Source organism: Haliotis rubra, unplaced genomic scaffold (assembly GCF_003918875.1).
Source record: "Haliotis rubra isolate DU_JTF1 unplaced genomic scaffold, ASM391887v1 Scf1, whole genome shotgun sequence".
Lineage (NCBI taxonomy): Eukaryota > Metazoa > Mollusca > Gastropoda > Lepetellida > Haliotidae > Haliotis > Haliotis rubra.
This window is the reverse complement of record NW_025764891.1, coordinates 4,562,244-4,583,550: the sequence shown is the minus strand read 5'-3', so window position 1 is coordinate 4,583,550 and position 21,307 is coordinate 4,562,244. Positions and strand designations below refer to the sequence as shown.

The following is a 21,307-nucleotide window of genomic DNA, read 5'->3' as shown; positions in this document are numbered from 1 at the left end:
AGGGGCACGTCGAGAACGTGGCGTCCTGCATGTTATCAACACAGTCATGTGTGTGGACATTCGCGCTGTAATGCAGATTTTGCACAAACCGTGACTCTGCAAATTGTTGACTTGATAACCGCGTGTCACAACCCAGAGACAGTCCCTGGAAAACCGCTTATGTGAGTACGTATACTGCTCATTGTAAAATAGTAGTAGTAGTAGTAGTAGTAGTAGTAGTAGTAGTATCAGTAGTAGTAGTAGCAGTAATGATAGTAGTAGTAGCGGTAGTAGTAGGAGCAGCAGTAGTAGTAGTAGTACAAACAGGCATAATGGTAGTGGTATTTTATACAGGTAGGTCATCTTCAGATCTGACCGTTCTAAAATATATTTTAACCGATTGGTTGAGGTTTTCGTTGTGTTGTATTCCCGTTCAGAATTGTCCGTCAGAATTGAGAATTCATCGCAGAATTAGTTACATTCATGCATATAGTTCAGACCTCTGTCACCTTAATACCTAGTTAAGGACAGCACAGGTGTGAAGCTGACAAACCGAGAATCATTAATCACGGCGAATGTGGGATTCGAACCACCTACAATCTCTATAAACGAGTTTCGAATCCTTTGAGGATAGGTGTTCGTGGAAATAGTTGTAGTAGCAGTAGTATTGCTGATACACCGTGAGTCACAAGCGAGAAACAGCACAGGAAGCTCCTACCGTAAGTAGTTGCACTGCTCACTGTTAAATAGAGGAGGTTTGGGCATAAGTAGTAATAGTGGTAGCAGAAGAAGTGGTGGTGGTAGTAGTAGTAAAAGTGTTAGCAGTAGTAGCAGTAGCGGTAATAGTAGTAGCAGCAGTAGTATAGTAGTAGTAGCAGCAGCAGCAGCAACAACAGTAGTAGTAGCATGAGCAACAGGAGTAGTTGTGGTAGTAGTAGTAGTAGCAGTAGTTGTAGTAGCAGCAGTAGCGTAGTAGTAGCAGCAGTAGTAGTAGTAGCAGCAGCAACAACAGTAGTAGTAGCATGAGCAGTAGCAGTAGTTGTGGTAGTAGCAGCAGCAGTAGTTGTGGTAGTAGCAGTATGTAATATATAAGTGGTTATTAAGCAGGCGACGAGGAAGGTGTGGTCAGGCTCGCGATCGGAAACGTGGCCGATATCATCGTTGGCTGATATCACATTTATCACTGGATTGTCTGGTCCAGACATGCACGTGCATAAACACTTACCAAAGAACGAACAGCCTCGTCAGGAAAGCAATGGGTGACTTCTAACCTTGGGCAATAGGGGAACCACGTCATGCAGCATATGCATATCAGAGTCACGAGTGGCCAAAATCGTCAGTAATCCAACGACACTGGGTTCGAATCCCAGATTCGCACCTGTTATGACTCTTGTTTTCTCAGCACCATACACATGAACGTGGCTATCATCAGAATGATAAATACCTTGTACCTCCTTTAAATATCCCTTTCCTCCCTTTAAATGTATTATTCTTCAAAGCGGTTGTAAACCCTATCAACCCTTATTTATATATATATATATATAACCGAATGATTTCTCTTCAGCCAAGAATTCTGACATCATCCCACAATGGCCAAGAACCTAAACCAGTCGTTCGAGTCGGGCCGCGTCTACAGCAAGCAGCAAAAAAAAACGTGCTGATTGTGTACGCCCACCAGGAACCCAAGTCATTTAATAACGCCCTCTTGCGGAAGGCAGTGGAGACTCTGGAAGCAGACGGCCACAGCGTTGAGGTGTCCGATCTGTACGCCATGCACTTTAACCCAATATGTGGAAGGACGGACATCGTCGGTCAGTATTGTATGAACCCGTGAAGATCCGGGTTAGAATTGATCTTCAGCAGCCCATGTTTGTCGTAAGAGACGACTAACGGGACCGGGTGGTCAGGCTGGCTGACTTGGTTGACACAAGACATTGCATCCCAAATGCGTAGATTGATGCTCATGCTGTTGATCATTGGATTGTCGTGGCCAGCTCGACTATTTACAGACCGCCATATATATAGCTGGAATACTGCTTAGTACGATGTTAACCAACCAGCCAACCAGTATCGTATAATGATTACACATATGTTTCAAACTCGTAGGGGATTCTGGATAGGACTAATAATATGTCCAGCAATAATATATGATTAATATTCAACAATTTTGACGGCTTAGTGCTGGTTTCAGGGATAAAGAAGGGTGCACCAGAAATTAGCTTCACATATCGAAAATATGTCCATGTGGGTAACGAACCCGGACCTTTGCCGTGACGTGCAAACGCCTTTACCACGAGGGCACCTTACTGTTCCAACTGTTAGACACTTCAGGGTCTCTTTAAGAATAGTTCTTGATCAAAGAATCCAAACCCAACACGTACATTCCACAGTCCAATCAGGGATTATGATAGGGCATGACCATGAACGTGTATGTATGTTCGTTGTTCAATGTCTTACAACATCAAATGGAATGGATGATCTCTAACAAGTCTATATGTAATATCAAGATTTACCAAACCATTCCACCTAATCCTTTTAGCACAGGCCCCCACTGCGGGTCAGAAAATCGATAAACTAGGCCCCGGTTTAGTATCAACACCCCCTTCTATATAATACATAAAGGTTCATCACAGAAATACGGTGACATGATTGAAAACCGGACAATTACGCACATGTCAATGAATATATCGTATTTTAAAGGTCTCACAAGTATCAAAAGCTTTTGTCCATATCTCCGATGTATGTAGGAGGCATATACATGGGCTTTCTGTGGGGATGCATTTGATGTTTTTTATTAAATCGCCAAAGACCGAGTTGCTGTGCCGGAAGTATACAAAACTAGCTCGTCAGCGCTTGACTTCACTACCTCCGGCGTTCTGATTGGCTAACACATTACACTTAATGAATGTGTTTCTTTAAAAAATATTTGTACTCGTTTTTAAAATTATTCTTACCAACATAAAACATCAGATAGTGACATCTTGGATGATAGACGTTTGAGTTTTCCTCTCATTTTCGCACGTGCATTTGTTGTCATTTTATTAACCAATTTGATTGCGCTGACGACCTAGTTTTGTACACTTCCGGCACAGCAACTCGGTCTTTGGCGTTAGATGGCCGACATTGTGTAATGGTTGTGTATGTAAAACGGCACGTAATGTCAGACTGGCTGTCTACATGATTATGACCCACTTCTGACTTCAGTCAGCATTCGAATACACCTTGCCCAACCTTGCCGAACGTTCTAAGAAACGCCGCAGCTTGGCACAGTCCATTGCATTATACAGGGGTGATTTGCTGCGAGTCACTCAGTCCTATGCATTATTATTATTGATAATAATGCTAATTTTGGCGCCTAGGATCCAACACAATGCTGCTCTCTGACGTTACATTATTACCCTGACGGAATTGTACTTTCAAAGCCGCAATTAAGCGCTTCGCGCGACCGTGTAGGTTCGTACATCCGCTTCTCAGGTACCCATTTTAAACAGCTGGGTGGACTAAGTGCAATGTTGACGAAGTGCCTTGCCCAGGGACACAACACAGTATGAGACCCAGGTCACAAATGTTTGGTGTTTCCACTGGGATTCGAACCCGGGCCTTTGGCGTGAGAGGCCAGCATTCTAACCACTACACCACTGTGCTCCACATTACCAAGGGAATTATCTCATGTCAACGAGTGGGTGATTCAGCTGGATTGAAGGTCGCTTTGAACACTATTGCCAGTCTTATCATTGAGTGTAAATGTCTACAGCACTTCGTAAACAATTGAAATTGTTGAAATATTTTAACAGACATAACAATGCAATACACAGTAACTAATAATTTTTGTTCACCAAGTGATCACCAAATGAACCCTCCTTTATGAGAAACCTAGGTAACAAGGTATGATAAGGGTGTTTTTGGCCCACAAACAGAATTGGCTTAACACATGTAATTTGTTTAGAGACAGGATAGCTTTCCATAAAAAGTTATTTTTTAAATGATCTGAGGCCGTAATGTCAATGCAGAGGGGCCCAAAACGGGTTTTATCAGTTCCCATGAAGAATAACAAGAAGTCTGAAATATCAGTGTGCCATAATGACTTATTTACAACCACGAGTTTATTAACATACAAATAACATCAGTTTTACAACAGGTATTCATGATGAAGAAACATGTCAATATCAATCACAAGGTTTTAACTTCAAGGGGCCCAATTAGGGTTGCAATACATTGTGGACAGTAATTCAATTACTTGCCAATTGTTTACAAAAAAACTCATTATTCACAGCTTTCTTTGCAAATATAAACTATAAGTCAATTTTACAACATGTACTTCTGATAACCAATCATGTCGCACTAAAAATCACAGGGGCCCATTTTGGGTCTAATTACATTTGGGGCACAGCTTGATTTTAACAAGTAAGTGTTAAAAGTCAGTATTCACAACCAGTTTAAGCAAATATACAGTAAACATCTCATTCACAACATGTTATTACAATAACCAATCATGTTGCACTAAATTTCACAGGTCTTGACCTCAAAGGGGCCCATTTCGGGTGAAATTAGATTCTTGGCACAGCTTGATTTTAACACCAAGTAAGTGTTAAAAGTCAGTATTCAAAAATCTTCAGAAAGTAATTATTCACAACTCATTCACTGCAAAGATATAAAACATCCACTTTCACTCTTCATCCACATGGTCATCAATTGCAGTTTCTGAATCACTGTCAAGAACTGCAGCAGTCAACAGTGTATCACTAGGCATCTGGTCTTGGTGTATGCCATACCCAGATCTTCTCAACTGAAAAACAGATGACTTTATATCAATAGAAAAGTCTGTTCTAAAAACTTTGATAATCTATTCAAGAGTGACATGACTTATTTTCAAATGTCATTAGTCTGGCTTTGAAGGCTTTTGCAGATTTAATCACCCCTGAGGCATCAGTATTTCAGTATCAGTCATATAAAATTAGAAAATTGAAAAAAAAATAATATTGATTATTTTTTAACACACATATTATGCTTACCTTCAACCTCAAGTTTGAAGTTTTCATCTTCATGAAATGACACTCCTGAAATCAGTCCAAGCAATTTTCTCTTATCTGAAAACAAATATTTGAAATTATATAAGAATTATCACTATGTTCAAGAAATTGGTGCTTTCTAGTTTTTCTAATGCTAAACATGTCAATAGTATAGTTATATAGGGAAGGGAAATGACCTCCAAAAGCATAATCAATTGTTGAGGCCACCTTTCGATCAATTATAAATATAAGATAAAAACAGCTGTTAGAGCACATGGAACAAAGGTAATTAGTCCTCAGTTCCAATATGACCAATAGTCATTGATTCTGTAAACATATTTTTAAGAAGAAATAGTGAACGCTTTAATCGATTATGTGTTTTGGTTATTGGTAGTTGACTGGCAGCCCACAAAATATCCATAAACTAATTATTTGTTTGATCAGTACACCACTAATTAACAGCTCTGGGCAATTTGTAAATATTTACTTAAAGAAATTACCATACTAACATTTTGAAACAATGCTTACCTTCTCCATGTTCTTTGTTGTGTGGGAACAAAGGCAACCAGACAGAGTGGAACAGTCAGTATCTTTAGGCTTAAAAAAGATTTACATGATGTTAATTCGAGTTTGTTTGAACAGTGTAAAATAGATGACCAAACTTAAGAATTTTTTTTATAAAATTTGGATTTCATGTGTACAAGTTAAGTTAAACATTGTAAATTGGCTTACCAAACTTTTGAAGAAAAAAAGAAGAAACTACCAGGTTTTGAACCTGCATGTCTGATAATAGAAAAAAATTGACAGGCCATCACTGTAACCACTAGCTTACAAATTCTACTATTACCATTTTTCACTTTAAGCTTATATATTACACATTGCAACAATGTGTCACTTGGCGTCTGCTTGCCTTCACCATATGCTAGACCTTGATACAATGTTTTTAATTTAACAATAAACTTTTCATACAGTTAAGCATAGTCATTTTGGTTCAATGCAATCTGATATATCCTAGAAAACATCAAGGTACATTATTTTTGTTAAAGTGTGTATGTTTATACACAGTTACATCCTGTTGAATGACAGTGTTATTTGACAGTGACAGGTGACTCAGAGGTGTTTGATAAACAGATGATAGAACAAATATGATAAAATATACTGCATAATTACAAAGATTCTCACCTTTAGATTGCTGCCTGATCATATTTTGAAAAATCTTCTGATGTCTTCTTACTTTTCCAGCAGAGAATAACAGGGTCTCCCCCCAAAATTACCCTTGTTTACCTCAAAGTAATCAGCCTAGTCCCCTATGATATTGAAAATGATTTAATAAACAAGTTTGATAAGTTCATTTTAGTGCTCTAAAACATTCAAAATAATAACGAATCATGGTATAGTTGTGTAAATGTGACGGATAGTTTTCAGAGATATTACTTTACACCAATGTTTATTTTTGAGATGTTGTATGGGGCAATTTCATATTACAGAAAAAATGTACTTTTTTAAACATTTTGATATGAGCAAAAGCGTGACCCACCACAATTTTTTAGGTGTGCATTCTATTTTACTCTCTTCATGTGTGGTGAAACAATTGGGATGGGTCATGCTTTTGCTCACACTTTTTATCACTCTGAAAATAAGAAAATGTAGGTTTTTAGAAGATATCGTAAAATAGGTTAACTTTGAGGTCTTCAAAGAGGGAAAAAACAACACTAAAACATAAAAAAAGCAATTGGAGGTAATTTCAACAATTTATTTAGCCTTTTTGATGCTAAAATTATCATGTTGTACAATTTTGAATATCATAAAATTTTGTGGGCCAATAAGGGCCTTTATCATACCTTGTCCTTTACATCGTTTTAATCACTATCTCGGCAATAACACTGCGTGTGCACCGAGATTATAGGATTTATACCCTACGCCGATGTCTGGAATAGTACCAGTGTGAGTTCTGATAGAAACGTCATGAACAATTGATGACGTCATCTTCAAATACGTGAGACAATGCGCTCACGTCATTGTTATGGGCCTCCTTGGAAAATGTTTTCAGCTTTCAGTTTTTGAGAATCCACATGGTGCCTTCGTGTCTCAAAGACTTTCTGATCCGTGAAGATCCGAGTTTGAACCGATCTACCATATTCAGAAACCCATGCTTGGCGAAAAAGGGGACAAAAGGGGTCCCCAAGTCAGACTCGCCGACTCGGTTGACTAATGTCATCGAATTCCAATTGCGTAGATCGAAGCTCATGATGTTAATCATTGGATTGTCTGTTCCAGACTCGATTATTTACTTTCCGACATCATTTAGCTGGAATATTACTGCGTGCGGCGTTCAACGACAATCAAAGAAAACAAAATTTAATGCTTTATGTGATAATCTTCGTTGGTTGCAATGAGGACTAATGAATCTCTGAGCCCCTGCTCATTTGCTCATGCTCATGTTACAATTGCTGGACCTGAAAACGCTGTCTCCAAGCTCGTCAACTACAAGAATGTTGCGACAACAGTATTTAACATTTATAATATACTCAACAGAGACTGAAGAAAATCTACTTACATTGCAGGTAGCGCCCGGGATGAAAGTTTCTTCAAATATCAAATGGAAACGAGATCAGCATTGGAAAATGGCACCTTATCCGATGATATAAAAGTGGAAATGGAGAAACTGAAACGAGCTGATCTTGTGATCTTCCAATTTCCTTTATACTGGTTCACCGTCCCCGCCATCTTGAAGGGCTGGATTGACCGAGTCTACGTCGTAGACTTCGCCTACGGAAACGGGAAATTGTATAGTAATGGACTTTTGAAGGTGAGACTTTGATCATATTTATCTTAATGACTGGTTCTACATACAAAGAGTATAGCTAAACTAACAGTGAGTTTGGGAAGAAGGTAGGTGTGTGTGTGTGTGTGCGTGCGTGCGTGCGTGCGTGCGTGAGTGTGTCTGTGTGTGACTGCTTGTACTATCATGATACAGCAACAAGGAATCTGGCAGTCTAGGTTTTACCACCTTAATTGCATGTATAGTTACTTTTATCTTTTACGTGTGTGTATATCGGTGATCGAATGAATGAACGAATATTGCTTTACGGCGCATCAGCCTCCGGTGATCGAACCCCTGACTTTGTGTACTCTGCAAGATGTGTCCTCTTCAATCTAAGAACATGACATCTCTCAATAGCAGTGGTTCGGTTGCGGCGAGCATCTTGTTTGTGCAAAATGTCGTTAACCCTCCTCTGAGACATTATGCTCCAAGCTGACAAGTCCATGTGAAATTGTTTTATTCCCTTAATGCCGAGTCCTAGGCAGAGCAACAACAACCACCTTATTTTAATGTTGCAATAAATGAAATGCTGGTTAAAATTATTGAGGATGCCTTCTTATAGGCTACCAAACAATGTAACCTACAGTATATTATTATTCTCTTCTTTATGTATATTACATGTGTAAATATTGTTTTGTAAATATATTGTACTACAAGCCTGTGGCCTTTCAGTACCGGAAATATAGATACTGCAGAGGTACAAAAGGATAAAAAATTAATAAAATAACAATATATAGAACTAAGGCCATGTGCAGGTGATGTGATACTAAATGAACGTTGTGTGTAAAGACAAAAGGCCATAACAGATTCATAGTTATAGCAGGTAATCATTAATTAATAGCAAATATACTAGCCACATAAAGAAACTGTGGATTGTCAAAATATTATCCCAGTTGATAAGTACGATAACAATGTCAAAGGTACATATAAACTTTAATGGAGGGATCATGAGACCATAACAAGTCTGGACAATTTCAATTGAAAAGTCAATCACAATGACGTCACGAGTCCACAAGCGGGACAGGGGTCAAACGACCATGTCACAAGCTCAATAACAGGTATGTCCACCATCGGCATTGAGAACAGCAGTGCATCGACGACGCATAGAGCCTATCAAACGTGCAAGGAAGGCTTGTGGGATGGCACGCCAGATTCTCTCAAGTTCTGTTGCAAGATCAAGGACGTTATCTGGCGGATGAGGAAGACGGCGTAGACGTCGATCCATCTCGTCGCAAACTACTCTATCGGGGAGAGATCCGGTGAATTTGCAGGCCAAGGCAGTAAGTCAACGTTGTGGTGTTGCAAAAATCCATAGCAACCCTTGCCGTATGAGGGCGAGCATTGTCCTGTTGGAATGTTAACCCAGGGCCATGACGTTGCAGAAAAGGAATTGCCACAGGTCGAAGAATCTGATCCCTGTAGCCCACACCAGTTAAGTTGCCCTGAACAATCACCAAAGGTGTTCTTTGGCGTGCTGTTATTCCACCCCAAATCATCACAGAACCACCACCAAAGCGATTCCTCTCCAAGACACAGGCCTGTGCATAACGTTCTCCCACGCGTCTATGGGCACGTTGACGTCCATCACTATGGGAAATGTTAAACCTGGACTCGTCTGTAAAAACAACATTTCTCCACCAAAACAAGGGTCTGCGGACATGATTTCGGCACCACATTCGGCGAGCTTGTCGATGACGTTGTGTCAGGATAGGCCGTATGGCGGGACGTCGTGGTCTGATCCCGTGATGACGTAAACGTTGTCGAACTGTGTTGGGGTGGATACGGCGAAGTCCTGGGATGGTTTGGGCAGTCATCACTGCAGTCTGAAACCTGTGGCGAAGATGGGCCACCTTTATCCATCTGTCCTGTCTTGGCGTTGTTACGTGGACGTCCAGAACGTGGCTTATCGATGACGTCATTTGTGTTCTGGTAGCGTCTCACCAGTGCAGAAATGGTGTTCCGGTGGCAGTGGAAATGTGCAGCCACTTGTCGTTGAGACATTCCCCCACGGACCATCCCAATGGCCTCATGACGTTGTGCAGACGTGAGCCTTGGCATGCTATGCGTTTCAATAGCCGTTTAATTTTTTGAACGATCGCAAGGGCAGGGTTGAGCTTTCCAAACTGACAGTATTGTGTGGCATTCATTTGCTCTGTTTCTCTTTCCCGGAATGCACGTGCAACAACGTATTGCACGTCTGAAGGACGAACCCACTGACGTCACGGAACGTGGCACGTGCATGCATGTTGGATACATGTCACTAATCTCTGAGTTTAAATCCTTATGTGTCTACACAGGTTTGATCAATTTAGATTTTAAATTTTTGTATGCACAGTTTCTTTATGTGCCTAGTATACATATAAATGTACGTCCAGATACCCGAACGTATTTCTTGAATCATTAAAATCGATGTCTTCATAAAAACCAAGTAAACTAAAGACGTATCAGACTTTGAGAGTGAATTGGGAGACAAAAGGGGCTTCGTGAATTTACTTCTATTAACCATTGCAGGGTAAACGGGGCATGCTGTCCTTTACAACTGGAAAGCCAGGGACTGCCTACAGTGACGCTGGTATGAACGGAGACATGAACGTCCTACTGTGGCCCTTACAGGTGTGTAGTAGTAGTAGTTGTGGTAGTAGTAGTAGTAGTAGCAGTAGTAGCAGTAGCAGTAGCAGTAGTAGCAGTAGTAGTAGCAGTAGCAGTAGTAGTAGCAGTAGTAGTAGTAGTAGTAGTAGCAGTAGTAGTAGTTGTTGTGGTAGTAGTAGTAGCAGCAGCAGCAGCGGAGGCAGCAGCAGTAGCAGTAGTTGTGGTAGTAGTAGCAGGAGTTGTGGTACTAGTAGTAGTAGCAGTAGCCGTAGCAGTTGTAGTAGTAGTAGCAGTAGTTGTTGTGGTAGTAGTAGTAGCAGCAGAGGCAGAAGCAGTAGCAGTAGTAGTACTAGTAGTTGAAGTAGTAGTAGCAGTAGTAGTAGCAGCAGTAGTAATAGTAGTAGTAGCAGTAGTAGTAGTAGTAGTAGCAGTTATTGTAGTAGTAGTAGTAGTAGTAGCAGCAGCAGTAGCAGTAGTAGTAGTAGTTGTGCTAGTAGCAGTAGTAGTAGTAGTAGTAGCAGTAGTAGTAGTTGTTGTGGTAGTAGTAGTAGTTGCAGCAGCAGAGCCAGCAGCAGTAGCAGTAGTTGTGGTAGTAGTAGCCGTAGCAGTAGTAGTAGTAGCAGTAGTTGTAGTAGTAGCAGTAGCAGTAGTAGTAGCAGTAGCAGTAGTTGTTGTTGTGGTAGTAGTAGTAGTAGCAGTAGTTGTTGTGGTAGTAGTAGTAGTAGTAGTAGTAGTGCAGTAGTAGAAGTAGTAGCAGTAGTTGTGGTAGTAGTAGTAGCAGCAGAGGCAGCAGTAGTAGTACTAGTAGCTGTAGTAGTAGTAGTAGCAGAAGTAGTAGTAGCAGTAGCAGTAGTAGCAGTTGTTGTGGTAGTAGTAGTAGTAGCGGCAGCAGAGGCAGCAGCAGTAGTAGTAGTTGTAGTTGTGGTAGTAGTAGTAGTAGTAGAATTAGTTGTGGTAGTAGTAGAAGTAGTTGTGGTAGTAGTAGTGGTAGTAGCAGTAGTAGTAGTTATAGTAGTAGTAGAAGCAACTATGATACGCAATGCCAATTAGAATGTGGTCAAATAAAACACATGTTATATTTAGGGTTTCACAGAAACAGTGCTAGTACTGAGAAAGTGTAACCCTAAAAATTACATGTGTTACATGTGACCCCTTTCTAAATGGTGTTGTGTAATCATAGCTTATGGCAGCGGGTCGTGTCATTTTACACTTATCAGAGGGGTACACAAAGTCCGTGGTCTGGACTACCAGTTGTCAGACTTCCGTTTTTGTGGAAGTCGCGGTGACTGAGCGGGTTAGACGGCTGACTTTGTGTGCTGGCGATTATATGCCTGACTCTGAGGTTGTGGGTTCGAATCCCGATGGGTTTCAACCCGACAAAAATACTAGAAGCCTGTACTTTAGAGAGAAAGTGTAATCCCAAACATAACATGTGTTACAAAATATTTCTGTTGCAGAACGGCATGCTAAGGTTTGTGGGGTTTGATGTCCTCGCCCCCCAAATACACTATGCTGCTGCGCATGTCAGTGACGATGACCGGAAGCAGTGGCTGGATGACTGGGCCAAACGTCTCAATCACATATTCGAGGAACCGTCTCTCAAGTTTGTGGACTTTTCCAACTTTACAAACACGAAGCTGTCAGACAAATATCTAGAAGACGAATCTGCGAAGCAGTATGGCCCAACCATAGGCCAGCACCTCAGCAAACCATTCTCACCCACAGGAATGCTGAAACCTTAGAGAAGACCACATTTTGTAGCGTAAATGCAGGGACCAGAAGCGGAAGGAAGCGTATTTGGAAATCGAACCATATGTCATCGTCATGATGTTTCTTCCATGGCCGAATACGTTAAGGATGATACATCAACGATCAATTGTTTTCGTGAAGAGAAAGAAGTTTATTCTCAGTTCTCACACTTGCCCATTTCGAAAATCTGTAATTGATTAACTGTTTTAGCCTGAAATAAATGCAAGTGACACGGGTGTTGGTTGTGTATTATTGTAAGTAAATGCAACTTTGTTGGTTGAAGACAGAGATCAGCAGGAACCAGAAACGTCATCATATTGTTCAATGATATAGACTACTTCCCCATCATATCAGAGTGAGTGAATTGGGCTTAAGCCGATTATGGCAATATTCCAGAAATGTCTGGGACACCAGAAATGGGCTTCAAACAATGAGCCCGAGCGGTTGGCTTTAACAATTAGGCTACTCCACTGCTCTTCACATCATATCATAGATTGACAGTTTGGAGACCATTTTTCATGTTCGACCCAAGGATCATCCTTTACGTCCCAGTTCTTGAGAACAACACCACATTGAACACACTTGCAAGCGTCCCCTCTGATTAAGTACACAAATCCTGCCTTGGCCATTTGACTAGGACTCTGTTTCATCTGCACAGGCCAAGACTGAAAGGAATTAATCCCGTGCTTGGAACCGTGTTTGAGGTTTGAGAGGGATACTATCCATACATAGGTACCCACCTAGATCATCATGACCATGAGGATACTCTGTCTTGTCTGTCTCTAGTCCCAGCAGTGTCATGGCTTGTATCTCTCTGCATTCCTCCAAAGCTTTTCAAAAGAGGGTATAAGCTTGGGGTCCTCTCCGGGGAAGGGTATCTAATAAAGCTCTGACCCGGTCAAAGGAGGTTTGTGGTTTTCGATAATCTCTGCCTTCATGAAGATGGTAAGGACTTCAAACTGTACCAGTTTGTCGACCACCTCTTCTACACGCTGTATAGCTAACACGAGGTCGGAGCGATTCTACCTCAGGATATCACCGTGAGCGGCTTCCATTTTCTATCTTCGAGGTAAACGGCTACCAGAACCAATAGAGTCAAGAGCATGCGTGCGTTCTCTCTGGCGACTGAAGTCTGAATGACATGGGGACTGTTCGGGTGCCTTATATTGCCCACTCGAGTCTAAAAATACCTTTGGGAAAGTTGTTTATCCCAAGGTCAGCTCAGTACAAGGTCATTGCCCCCTGTGAAATGAGGTCAGCCAGGTGTTCGATGACGTCATTTTCTTTTATACCCCCTGAGTACAACACAAAAACATCCTTTTTTAAACATTTGAAGAAGGGTAAAAGCTAAAACTGGTTGTAAATGGTTATGGTTAAGAATATATATAGTTTAGAACCACTGTCCATAGAGATGAAACCTGGGATGTAACGTTCAGCCCCTGAAAATAACTTGTATCTCAAATCTAAGGAATGGTAGAAGGGACATTGTCGCGTTGTCGCGCTTTGGTTAATTTTGCCTCTCTTTGCTAGTTTTTGACAGGGCGACAACGCGACAATGTCCCTTCTAGGATTCCATACAAATCCGAGTAGAAGTCACAATCAATAAGAATGTAGCTTTCATCTTCTATTGCGTGTCTTGTTTCTGCACAAAACTGGCATATTTTTTCGTTCAGTGGGATAGGAGGCTTGGAGTATCTTCCTGTCTCACTTGCTAAGGGGAGGTTATCACATCTGAACTTAGATAAAAGTGTTCACTCGTCACGCCGAAGGCCCGGGTTCGATTCCCACATGGGTTCAATGTGTGAAGCCCATTTCTGGTGTCCCCCGCCGTGATATTGCTGGAATATTGCTAAAGGCGGCGTAAAACTAAACTCGTTCACTCACTCACTCGTTGATCTCGATATTTGACTGTCTGAACGTTCTATAGGTTCAGAGATTGTTCCCGTTTGGTTTGTTGTGGTCGTTCCGTAGTTCACGTGTCAAGTCGGTGACGTCACATTGAATAAAAATATCCTTAAAAGCATTTATTTTCCTCTTACTTGAAATATCTGTGATGGGTGAAAGGGAAAGTGACATGGTTGAGACTGTGAGACAGTCTGTGGGTGAGGGAGGATGATTAACACCCCGACAGTACACTTAACATGTTGTGTACACAGTGTAGGTGCACGTCGTGCACGTGGTGTCTTGCATGTTATCAACACAGTCATGTGTGGGGACATTCGCGATGTAATGTAGTTTTGCACAAACGATGACTTGCAAATTGTTGACTTGATAAACCGTGTGTCACAACACAGAGACACAGTCCCTGGAAAACAGCGTATGTGAGTACGTATACTGATCATTGTAAAATAGTTAGTAGTAGCAGTAGTAGTTGTAGTTGTGGTAGTAGCAGCAGCAGTAATAGTAGTAGTGATAGTAGTCAGTAAAAGTGGTAGTAGTAGTAGCAGTAGTAGTAGTAGTAGTAGCATGGGCAGCAGCAGTAGTAGCAGTAGTAGTAGTAGCAGCAGCAGCAGTAGCAGTAGTTGTGGTAGTAGCAGTAATTATCATGTAATTTATATGGTTGTAATAGAAGTAGTGGCATCAGTACAGATAGTTAGTCGTTGTCGCGGTGGTTGTAGTTTGGGAGATTAAGCAGGAGACTGGGATGGTGCGGTCAGGCTCGTGATCGGTAACGTGGCTGTTATCATCGTTGGCTGTTCACGACATTGATCACTGGATGTTCTTGTCCAGACATGCACGTGCACAAACACCAAAGAACGTAATGACTCGTCAGGAAAGCAATGGGTGACTTCTAACCTTGGGCAATACGGGAACCATATGTATATGCGTATCAGAGTCACGAGTGGCCAAAATCGTCAGTAATCCAACGACACTGGGTTCGAATCCCAGATTCGCACCTATTATGACTCTTGTTTTCTCAGCCCCATACACATGAACGTGGCTATCATCAGAATGATAAATACCTTGTACCTCCATTAAATATCCCTTCCTTCCCTCCCTTTAAATGACTTATTCTCCAAAGCGACTGTAAACCCTTATATAACCGAATGATTTCTCTTCAGCCAAGAATTCTGATATCATCCCACAATGGCCAAGAACCTGATCCAGTCGTTCGAGTCGGGACACATCTACAGCAAGCAGCAAAAGAACGTGCTGATTGTGTACGCCCACCAGGAACCCAAGTCCTTTAATGGCGCCCTCTTGCGGAAGGCAGTGGAGACTCTGGAAGCAGACGGCCACAGCGTGGAGGTGTCCGACCTGTACGCCATGCACTTTTACCCAATAAGTGGAAGGACGGACATTGTCGGTCAGTATTGTATGAACCCGTGAAGATCCGGGTTAGAATTGATCTTCAGCAGCCCATGCTTGTCGTAAGAGACGACTAACGAACTCGGGTGGAAAGGCTCGCTGACTTGGTTGACACATGACATTGCATCCAAATGAGTAGATTGATGCTCATGCTGTTGATCATTGGATTGTCGTGGCCAGCTCGACTATTTACAGACCGCCATATATATAGCTGGAATACTGCTGAGTGTGATGTTAAACAACCAACCAACCAACCAGTATCGTATAACGATTACACATATGTTTCAAACTCGTAGGGTATTCTGGATAGGACTAATATATGTCCAGCAATAATATATGATTAATATTCAACAATTTTGACGGCTTAGTGCTGGTTTCAGGGATAAAGAAGGGTGCACCAGAAATTAGCTTCACATATCGAAAATATGTCCATGTGGGTAACGAACCCGGACCTTTTGCCGTGACGTGCAAACGCCTTAACCACGAGGCCACCTTACTGTTCCAACTGTTAGACACTTCAGGGTCTCTTTTGGAATAGTTCTTGATCAAAGAATCCAAACCCAACACGTACATTCCACAGTCCAATCAGGGATTATGATAGGGCATGACTATGAACGTGTATGTATGTTCGTTGTTCAATGTCTTACAACATCAAATGGAATGGATGATCTCTAACAAGTCTATATGTAATATCAAGATTTACCAAACCATTCCACCTAATCCTTTCAGTTCCACCCACCACAAGAATAGCCAGGTATCAGGAAAACTAGTGTAACCGAAACCATCTATGAGGGTACATACTCCAGTAGCCAAAATACCCGTTAGATGGCCGACATTGTGTAATGGTTGTGTACGTAAAACGGCACGTAATGTCAGACTGGCTGTCTACTTGATTATGACCCACTTCTGACTTCAGTTAGCATTCGAATAAACCTTGCCCAACCTTGTGGAATGTTCTAAGAAACGCCGGAACTTGGTACAGTCTACTGCATTATACAGGGATGATTTGCTGCAAGTCACACAGTCCTTTGCATTGCCAAGGGAATTATCTCATGTCAACGAGTGGGTGATTCAGCTGGATTGAACGTTTGAACACTATTGCCAGTCTTATCATTTGAGTGGAAACGTCTACAAGCCCTTCATAAATCATTTGTTGAAATATTTTAACAGACATAACACTACAAAACTCAGTAACTAATATATTTTGTTCACCAAGTGATCACCAAATGAACCCTCCTTTTTTAGAAATACATTTTCAAGTTAATGGGAGAATCTAATTTTACATCGTTTTAATCACTATCTCGGCAATAACACTGCATGTGCACCGAGATTATAGGATTTATACCCTACGCCGATGTCTGGAAAAGACACCAGTCTGAATTTCTAAACGTCATGAACAATTGATGACGTCATCTTGAAAAACGTGAGACAATGCACTCGTTTTCAGCTTTCATTTATTGAGAATCCACATGGTGCCTTCGTGTCTTAAAGACTTTCTGACCCATTAAAATCCGAGTTTGAACCAATCTTCAGTAACCCATGCTTGTCGAAAGATTTTTTGTTCCAGATTATTTACTTTCCGGCGTCATTTAGCTGGAATATTGCTGAGTGCGGCGTTCAACGACAATCAAAGAAAAGTTATTGCTACATGTGATAATCTTCGTTGGTTGTAAGGAGGACTAACGAATCTATGAGCAAGGCGGTAGTGTTACATTTGCTGGACCTGTGAGGGTTCCAAACGCTAGTTCCAAGCTCGTCAACTACAAGAATGTGGCGACAACAGTATTTAACATTTATAATATACTCAACAGAGACTGAAGAAAATCTACTTACTTTGCAGGTAGCGTCCGGGATGAAAGTTTCTTCAAATATCAAATGGAAACGAAATCAGCATGGCAGAATGGAACCTTATCTGATGATATAAAAGTGGAAATGGAGAAACTGAAACGAGCTGATCTTGTGATCTTCCAATTTCCTTTATACTGGTTCAGTTACCCCGCCATCTTGAAGGGCTGGATTGACCGAGTCTACGTCATGGGCTTCGCCTACGGAGGCGGGAAATTGTTTAGTGATGGACCTTTAAAGGTGACACTTCGATCATATTTATCTTAATGACTGGTTCTACATACAAAGAGTATAGCTAAACTAACAGTGAGGTTGGGAAGAAGGTAGGTGTGTGTATGTGTGTGTGTGTGTGTGTGTGCGTGCGTGCGTGCGTGAGTGTGTGTGTGACTGCTTGTACTATCATGATACAGCAACAAGGAATCTGGCAGTCTAGGTTTTACCACCTTAATTGCATGTATAGTTACTTTTATCTTTTACGTGTGTGTATATCGGTGATCGAATGAATGAACGAATATTGCTTTACGGCGCATCAGCCTCCGGTGATCGAACCCCTGACTTTGTGTACTCTGCCAGATGTGTCCTCTTCAATCTAAGAACATGACATCTCTCAATAGCAGTGGTTCGGTTGCGGCGAGCATCTTGTTTGTGCAAAATGTCATTAACCCCACTCTGAGACACTATACTCCAAGCTGACAAGTCCATGTGAAATTGTTTTATTCCCTTAATGCCGAGTCCTAGGCAGAGCAACAACAACCACCTTCTTGTAATGTTGCAATAAATGAAATACTGGTTAAAATTATTGAGGATGCCTTCTTATAGGCTACGAAAGAAATGTTACAATATGATGATATTTTTCGATAAAAATGGACACACAAATTGGGTTTCTGTTAGTAATTTTCTGTTCTTAAAGGGTTTTGGTTTTGTGTGGAACGATCAGTATGTTGACTCTGACGGTAAGATTATTTTAGAATTAACAAGAAGATTAAAAGATACATGTATCTATTTGCAAGAATGGTTTGAAAAGATATCACTCCCCAGTAAATGTTTGTATTATAAGATGTTTAAATGTACCTTTGACGCCCGAAATTTATCTTTCATGTCTAAACGTAAAAAAGTATAGGATACCGTTAAGCAGATTGAGATGTTCTTCACATGATTTATTTATCGAAAGTGGAAGATTTAAAAATGTCAAAAAAGAAAATAGAACTTGCAAACTATGTGATCTTAAACAAATAGAAGGTGAATATCATTTACTTTTAATTTGCCCTGCGTATAATTCCCTGAAAAAGTTGTATATTAAGAAATATTATTTTGTCCATCCAAACCTACAGTATATAAATTCTCAGCATTGTTAAATAACAAAAAACATACAATACTCCAAAACGTGTCCATGCTTACTTACTATGTCATAATGTTTAGAACAGAATATATCTCAGAAAACAATGTAACCTACATTTGATTATTTTCTCTTCTTTATGTATATTACATGTGCGTGTAAATATTGATTTGTAAATGTATTGTAGTACAGGCCTGTGGCCTTTCAGTACCGGAAATAAAGATACTGCAGAGGTACCCAAATTTTTATAAAAAAATAACAATATATATAACTAAGGCCATGTGCAGGTGATGTGATACTAAATGAACGTTGTGTGTAAAGACAAAAGACCATAACAGATTCATAGTTATAGCAGGTAATCATTAATTAATAGCAGATACATATAAATGTACGTTCAGGTATTTGTTGAATCATTAAAATCGATGTCTTCATAAAAAAACAAGTAAACTAAAGACGTATCAGACTTTGAGAGTGAATTGGGAGACAAAAGGGGCTTCGTGAATTTACTTCTATTAACCATTGCAGGGTAAACGAGGCATGCTGTCCTTTACAACTGGAGGGACAGGGGCTGCCTTCTGTGACGCTGGTATGTTCGGAGATATGAACGTCCTACTGTGGCCCTTACAGGTGTGTAGTAGTAGTAGTTGTAGTAGTAGTAGTAGTAGTAGTAGTAGCAGTAGCAGTAGCAGTAGCAGTTCTTGTGTGGTAGTAGTAGTAGTAGCAGTAGCAGAGGCAGCAGCAGTAGTAGTAGTTGTGGTAGTAGTAGTAGTAGCAGCAGCAGAGGCAGCAGCAGTAGTAGTTGTTGTGGTAGTAGTAGCAGTAGCAGTAGTAGCAGTTGTTGTGGTAGTAGTAGTAGTTGCTGTGGTAGTAGAAGTAGAGCAGTAGCAGTAGTAGCAGTAGTTGTAGTTGTAGTAGTACTAGGAGTAGTAGCAGAAGCAGTAGTTGTTGTAGTAGTAGTAGTAGTAAGCAGTAGTTGTTGTGGTAGTAGTAGTAGTAGCAGCAGCAGAGGCAGCAGCAGTAGCAGTAGTAGTAGTAGTTGTGGTAGCAGTAGTAGTAGTAGTAGCAGCAGCAGTAGTATTAGTAGTAACAGTTGTTGTGGTAGTAGTAGCAGCAGCAGTAGTAGTAGTAGTAGTAGTAGTAGTAGTAGTAGTAGAAGCAACTATGATACGCAATGCCAATTAGAATGTGGTCAAATAAAACACATGTTATATTTAGGGTTTCACAGAAACAGTGCTAGTACTGAGAAAGTGTAACCCTAAAAATTACATGTGTTACATGTGACCCCTTTCTAAATGGTGTTGTGTAATCATAGCTTATGGCAGCGGGTCGTGCCATTTTACACTTATCAGAGGGGCACACAAAGTCCGTGGTCTGGACTACCAGTTGTCAGACTTCCCTTTTTCTGGAAGTCGCGGTGACTGAGCGGGTTAGACGGCTGACTTTGTGTGCTGGCGATTATATGCCTGACTCTGAGGGTGTGGGTTCGAATCCCGATGGGTTTCAACCCTACAAAAATACTAGAAGCCTGTACTTTAGTAAGAAAGTGTAATCCCGAACATAACATGTTTCAAAATATTTCTGTTGCAGAACGGCATGCTAAGGGCTGTCGGACTTGATGTCCTCGCCCCCAAATACACTATGCTGCTGCGCATGTCAGTGACGATGACCGGAAGCAGTGGCTGGATGACTGGGCCAAACGTCTCAATCACATATTCGAAGAACCGTCTCTCAAGTTTGTGGACTTTTCCAACTTTACAAACACGAAGCTGTCAGACAAATATCTAGAAGACGAATCTGCGAAGCAGTATGGCCCAACTATAGGCCAGCACCTCGGCAAACCATTCTCACCCACAGGAATGCTGAAACCTTAGAGAAGACCACATTTTGTAGCGTAAATGCAGGGACTAGAAGCGGACGGAAGCGTTTTTGAAAATCGAACCATATGTCATCGTCATGATGTTTCTTCCATGGCCGAATACGTTAAGGATGATACATCAACGATCTATTGTTTTCGTTAAACGAAAGAAGTTTATTCTCATTTCTCACACTTGCCCATTTCGAAAATCTGTGATTTATTAACTGTTTTAGCCTGAAATGGTTTAAACATATTTATTTCCAAAAGAGGAACCGGATTGGTAAACAAGCAGTATGGTGCTTATCTGAATACCGCTCCGGAATACAGATAAATTATAGATATAATAATCGTGCGGAGAAAAACATGATATTAACAAACGATAAACAATAGCTTTCTGGAAATGTAACAATCATAAACTGTAATATAGCCGCTTTTAACGTTAGAACCATTAGTGTCGGAAAATACTTAATAGTAAGTGCAATTTCGTTTTACTATTACAACACAAATCTGCCTGACAGTACAATGAAAGAATGGATAGATTCTAATAATTCAAGATTACCTTTAGTAGATCCATTAGAGTGGCCGTATAGTATTGATTTGATGTCATATCCTTTAGTATAGAAATGCATTTTATGTCTTATGTCAGTGTAATTAACGCACGAAAAGAAATAGTGAATTGGATCTTCGTAACAGTAGCCACAAGAACAAGAGGGATTTGAAGATATAAATCGTTGATATTTATGTGCGTTTAAATCGCTGCAACCGAGCCTGAGGCGTGAATGGATAATCTGACAGAATCTTGTTCCAAAGCT

At 40.8% G+C, this 21,307-nt stretch overlaps 2 protein-coding genes across 5 annotated transcripts; both read left to right on the top strand.

Moving 5' to 3' along the window:
• On the top strand, positions 1 to 20,707 carry LOC124273781 (ribosyldihydronicotinamide dehydrogenase [quinone]-like). Of its 4 annotated transcripts, none has more exons than XM_046709121.1 (5): positions 1 to 161; positions 15,213 to 15,457; positions 17,300 to 17,544; positions 19,166 to 19,267; positions 20,228 to 20,707. In XM_046709121.1, the coding sequence occupies exons 2-5, from the start codon at positions 15,238 to 15,240 to the stop codon at positions 20,423 to 20,425; spliced, it is 765 nt and encodes a 254-aa protein (XP_046565077.1). In that variant the 5' UTR covers positions 1 to 161; positions 15,213 to 15,237; the 3' UTR covers positions 20,426 to 20,707. The 4 variants fall into 4 exon arrangements, with proteins under 4 accessions (XP_046565077.1, XP_046565146.1, XP_046565279.1 ...); XM_046709190.1 differs by having other exon boundaries at positions 148 to 165; XM_046709323.1 differs by lacking the exon at positions 1 to 161 and adding an exon at positions 14,397 to 14,471.
• On the top strand, positions 663 to 12,384 carry LOC124287961 (ribosyldihydronicotinamide dehydrogenase [quinone]-like; the record flags this gene model as incomplete). The annotated part of the gene is made up of 5 exons (XM_046724496.1): positions 663 to 698; positions 1,544 to 1,790; positions 7,553 to 7,797; positions 10,324 to 10,425; positions 11,859 to 12,384. Coding segments are annotated over 5 exons (915 nt in total), but the record flags the coding sequence as incomplete, so codon positions are not given.
• Positions 20,708 to 21,307: the final 600 nt, after the last annotated feature.

Excerpts from the sequence above, each read along its gene's own strand:
- LOC124273781 (XM_046709121.1), top strand. The coding sequence starts at position 15,238 with ATGGCCAAGAACCTGATCCAGTCGTTCGAGTCGGGACACATCTACAGC. Across the intron at positions 17,545-19,165 it reads TTAGTGATGGACCTTTAAAG|GGTAAACGAGGCATGCTGTC; the intron begins GTGACACTTCGA and ends TAACCATTGCAG. Across the intron at positions 19,268-20,227 it reads TCCTACTGTGGCCCTTACAG|AACGGCATGCTAAGGGCTGT; the intron begins GTGTGTAGTAGT and ends TTTCTGTTGCAG.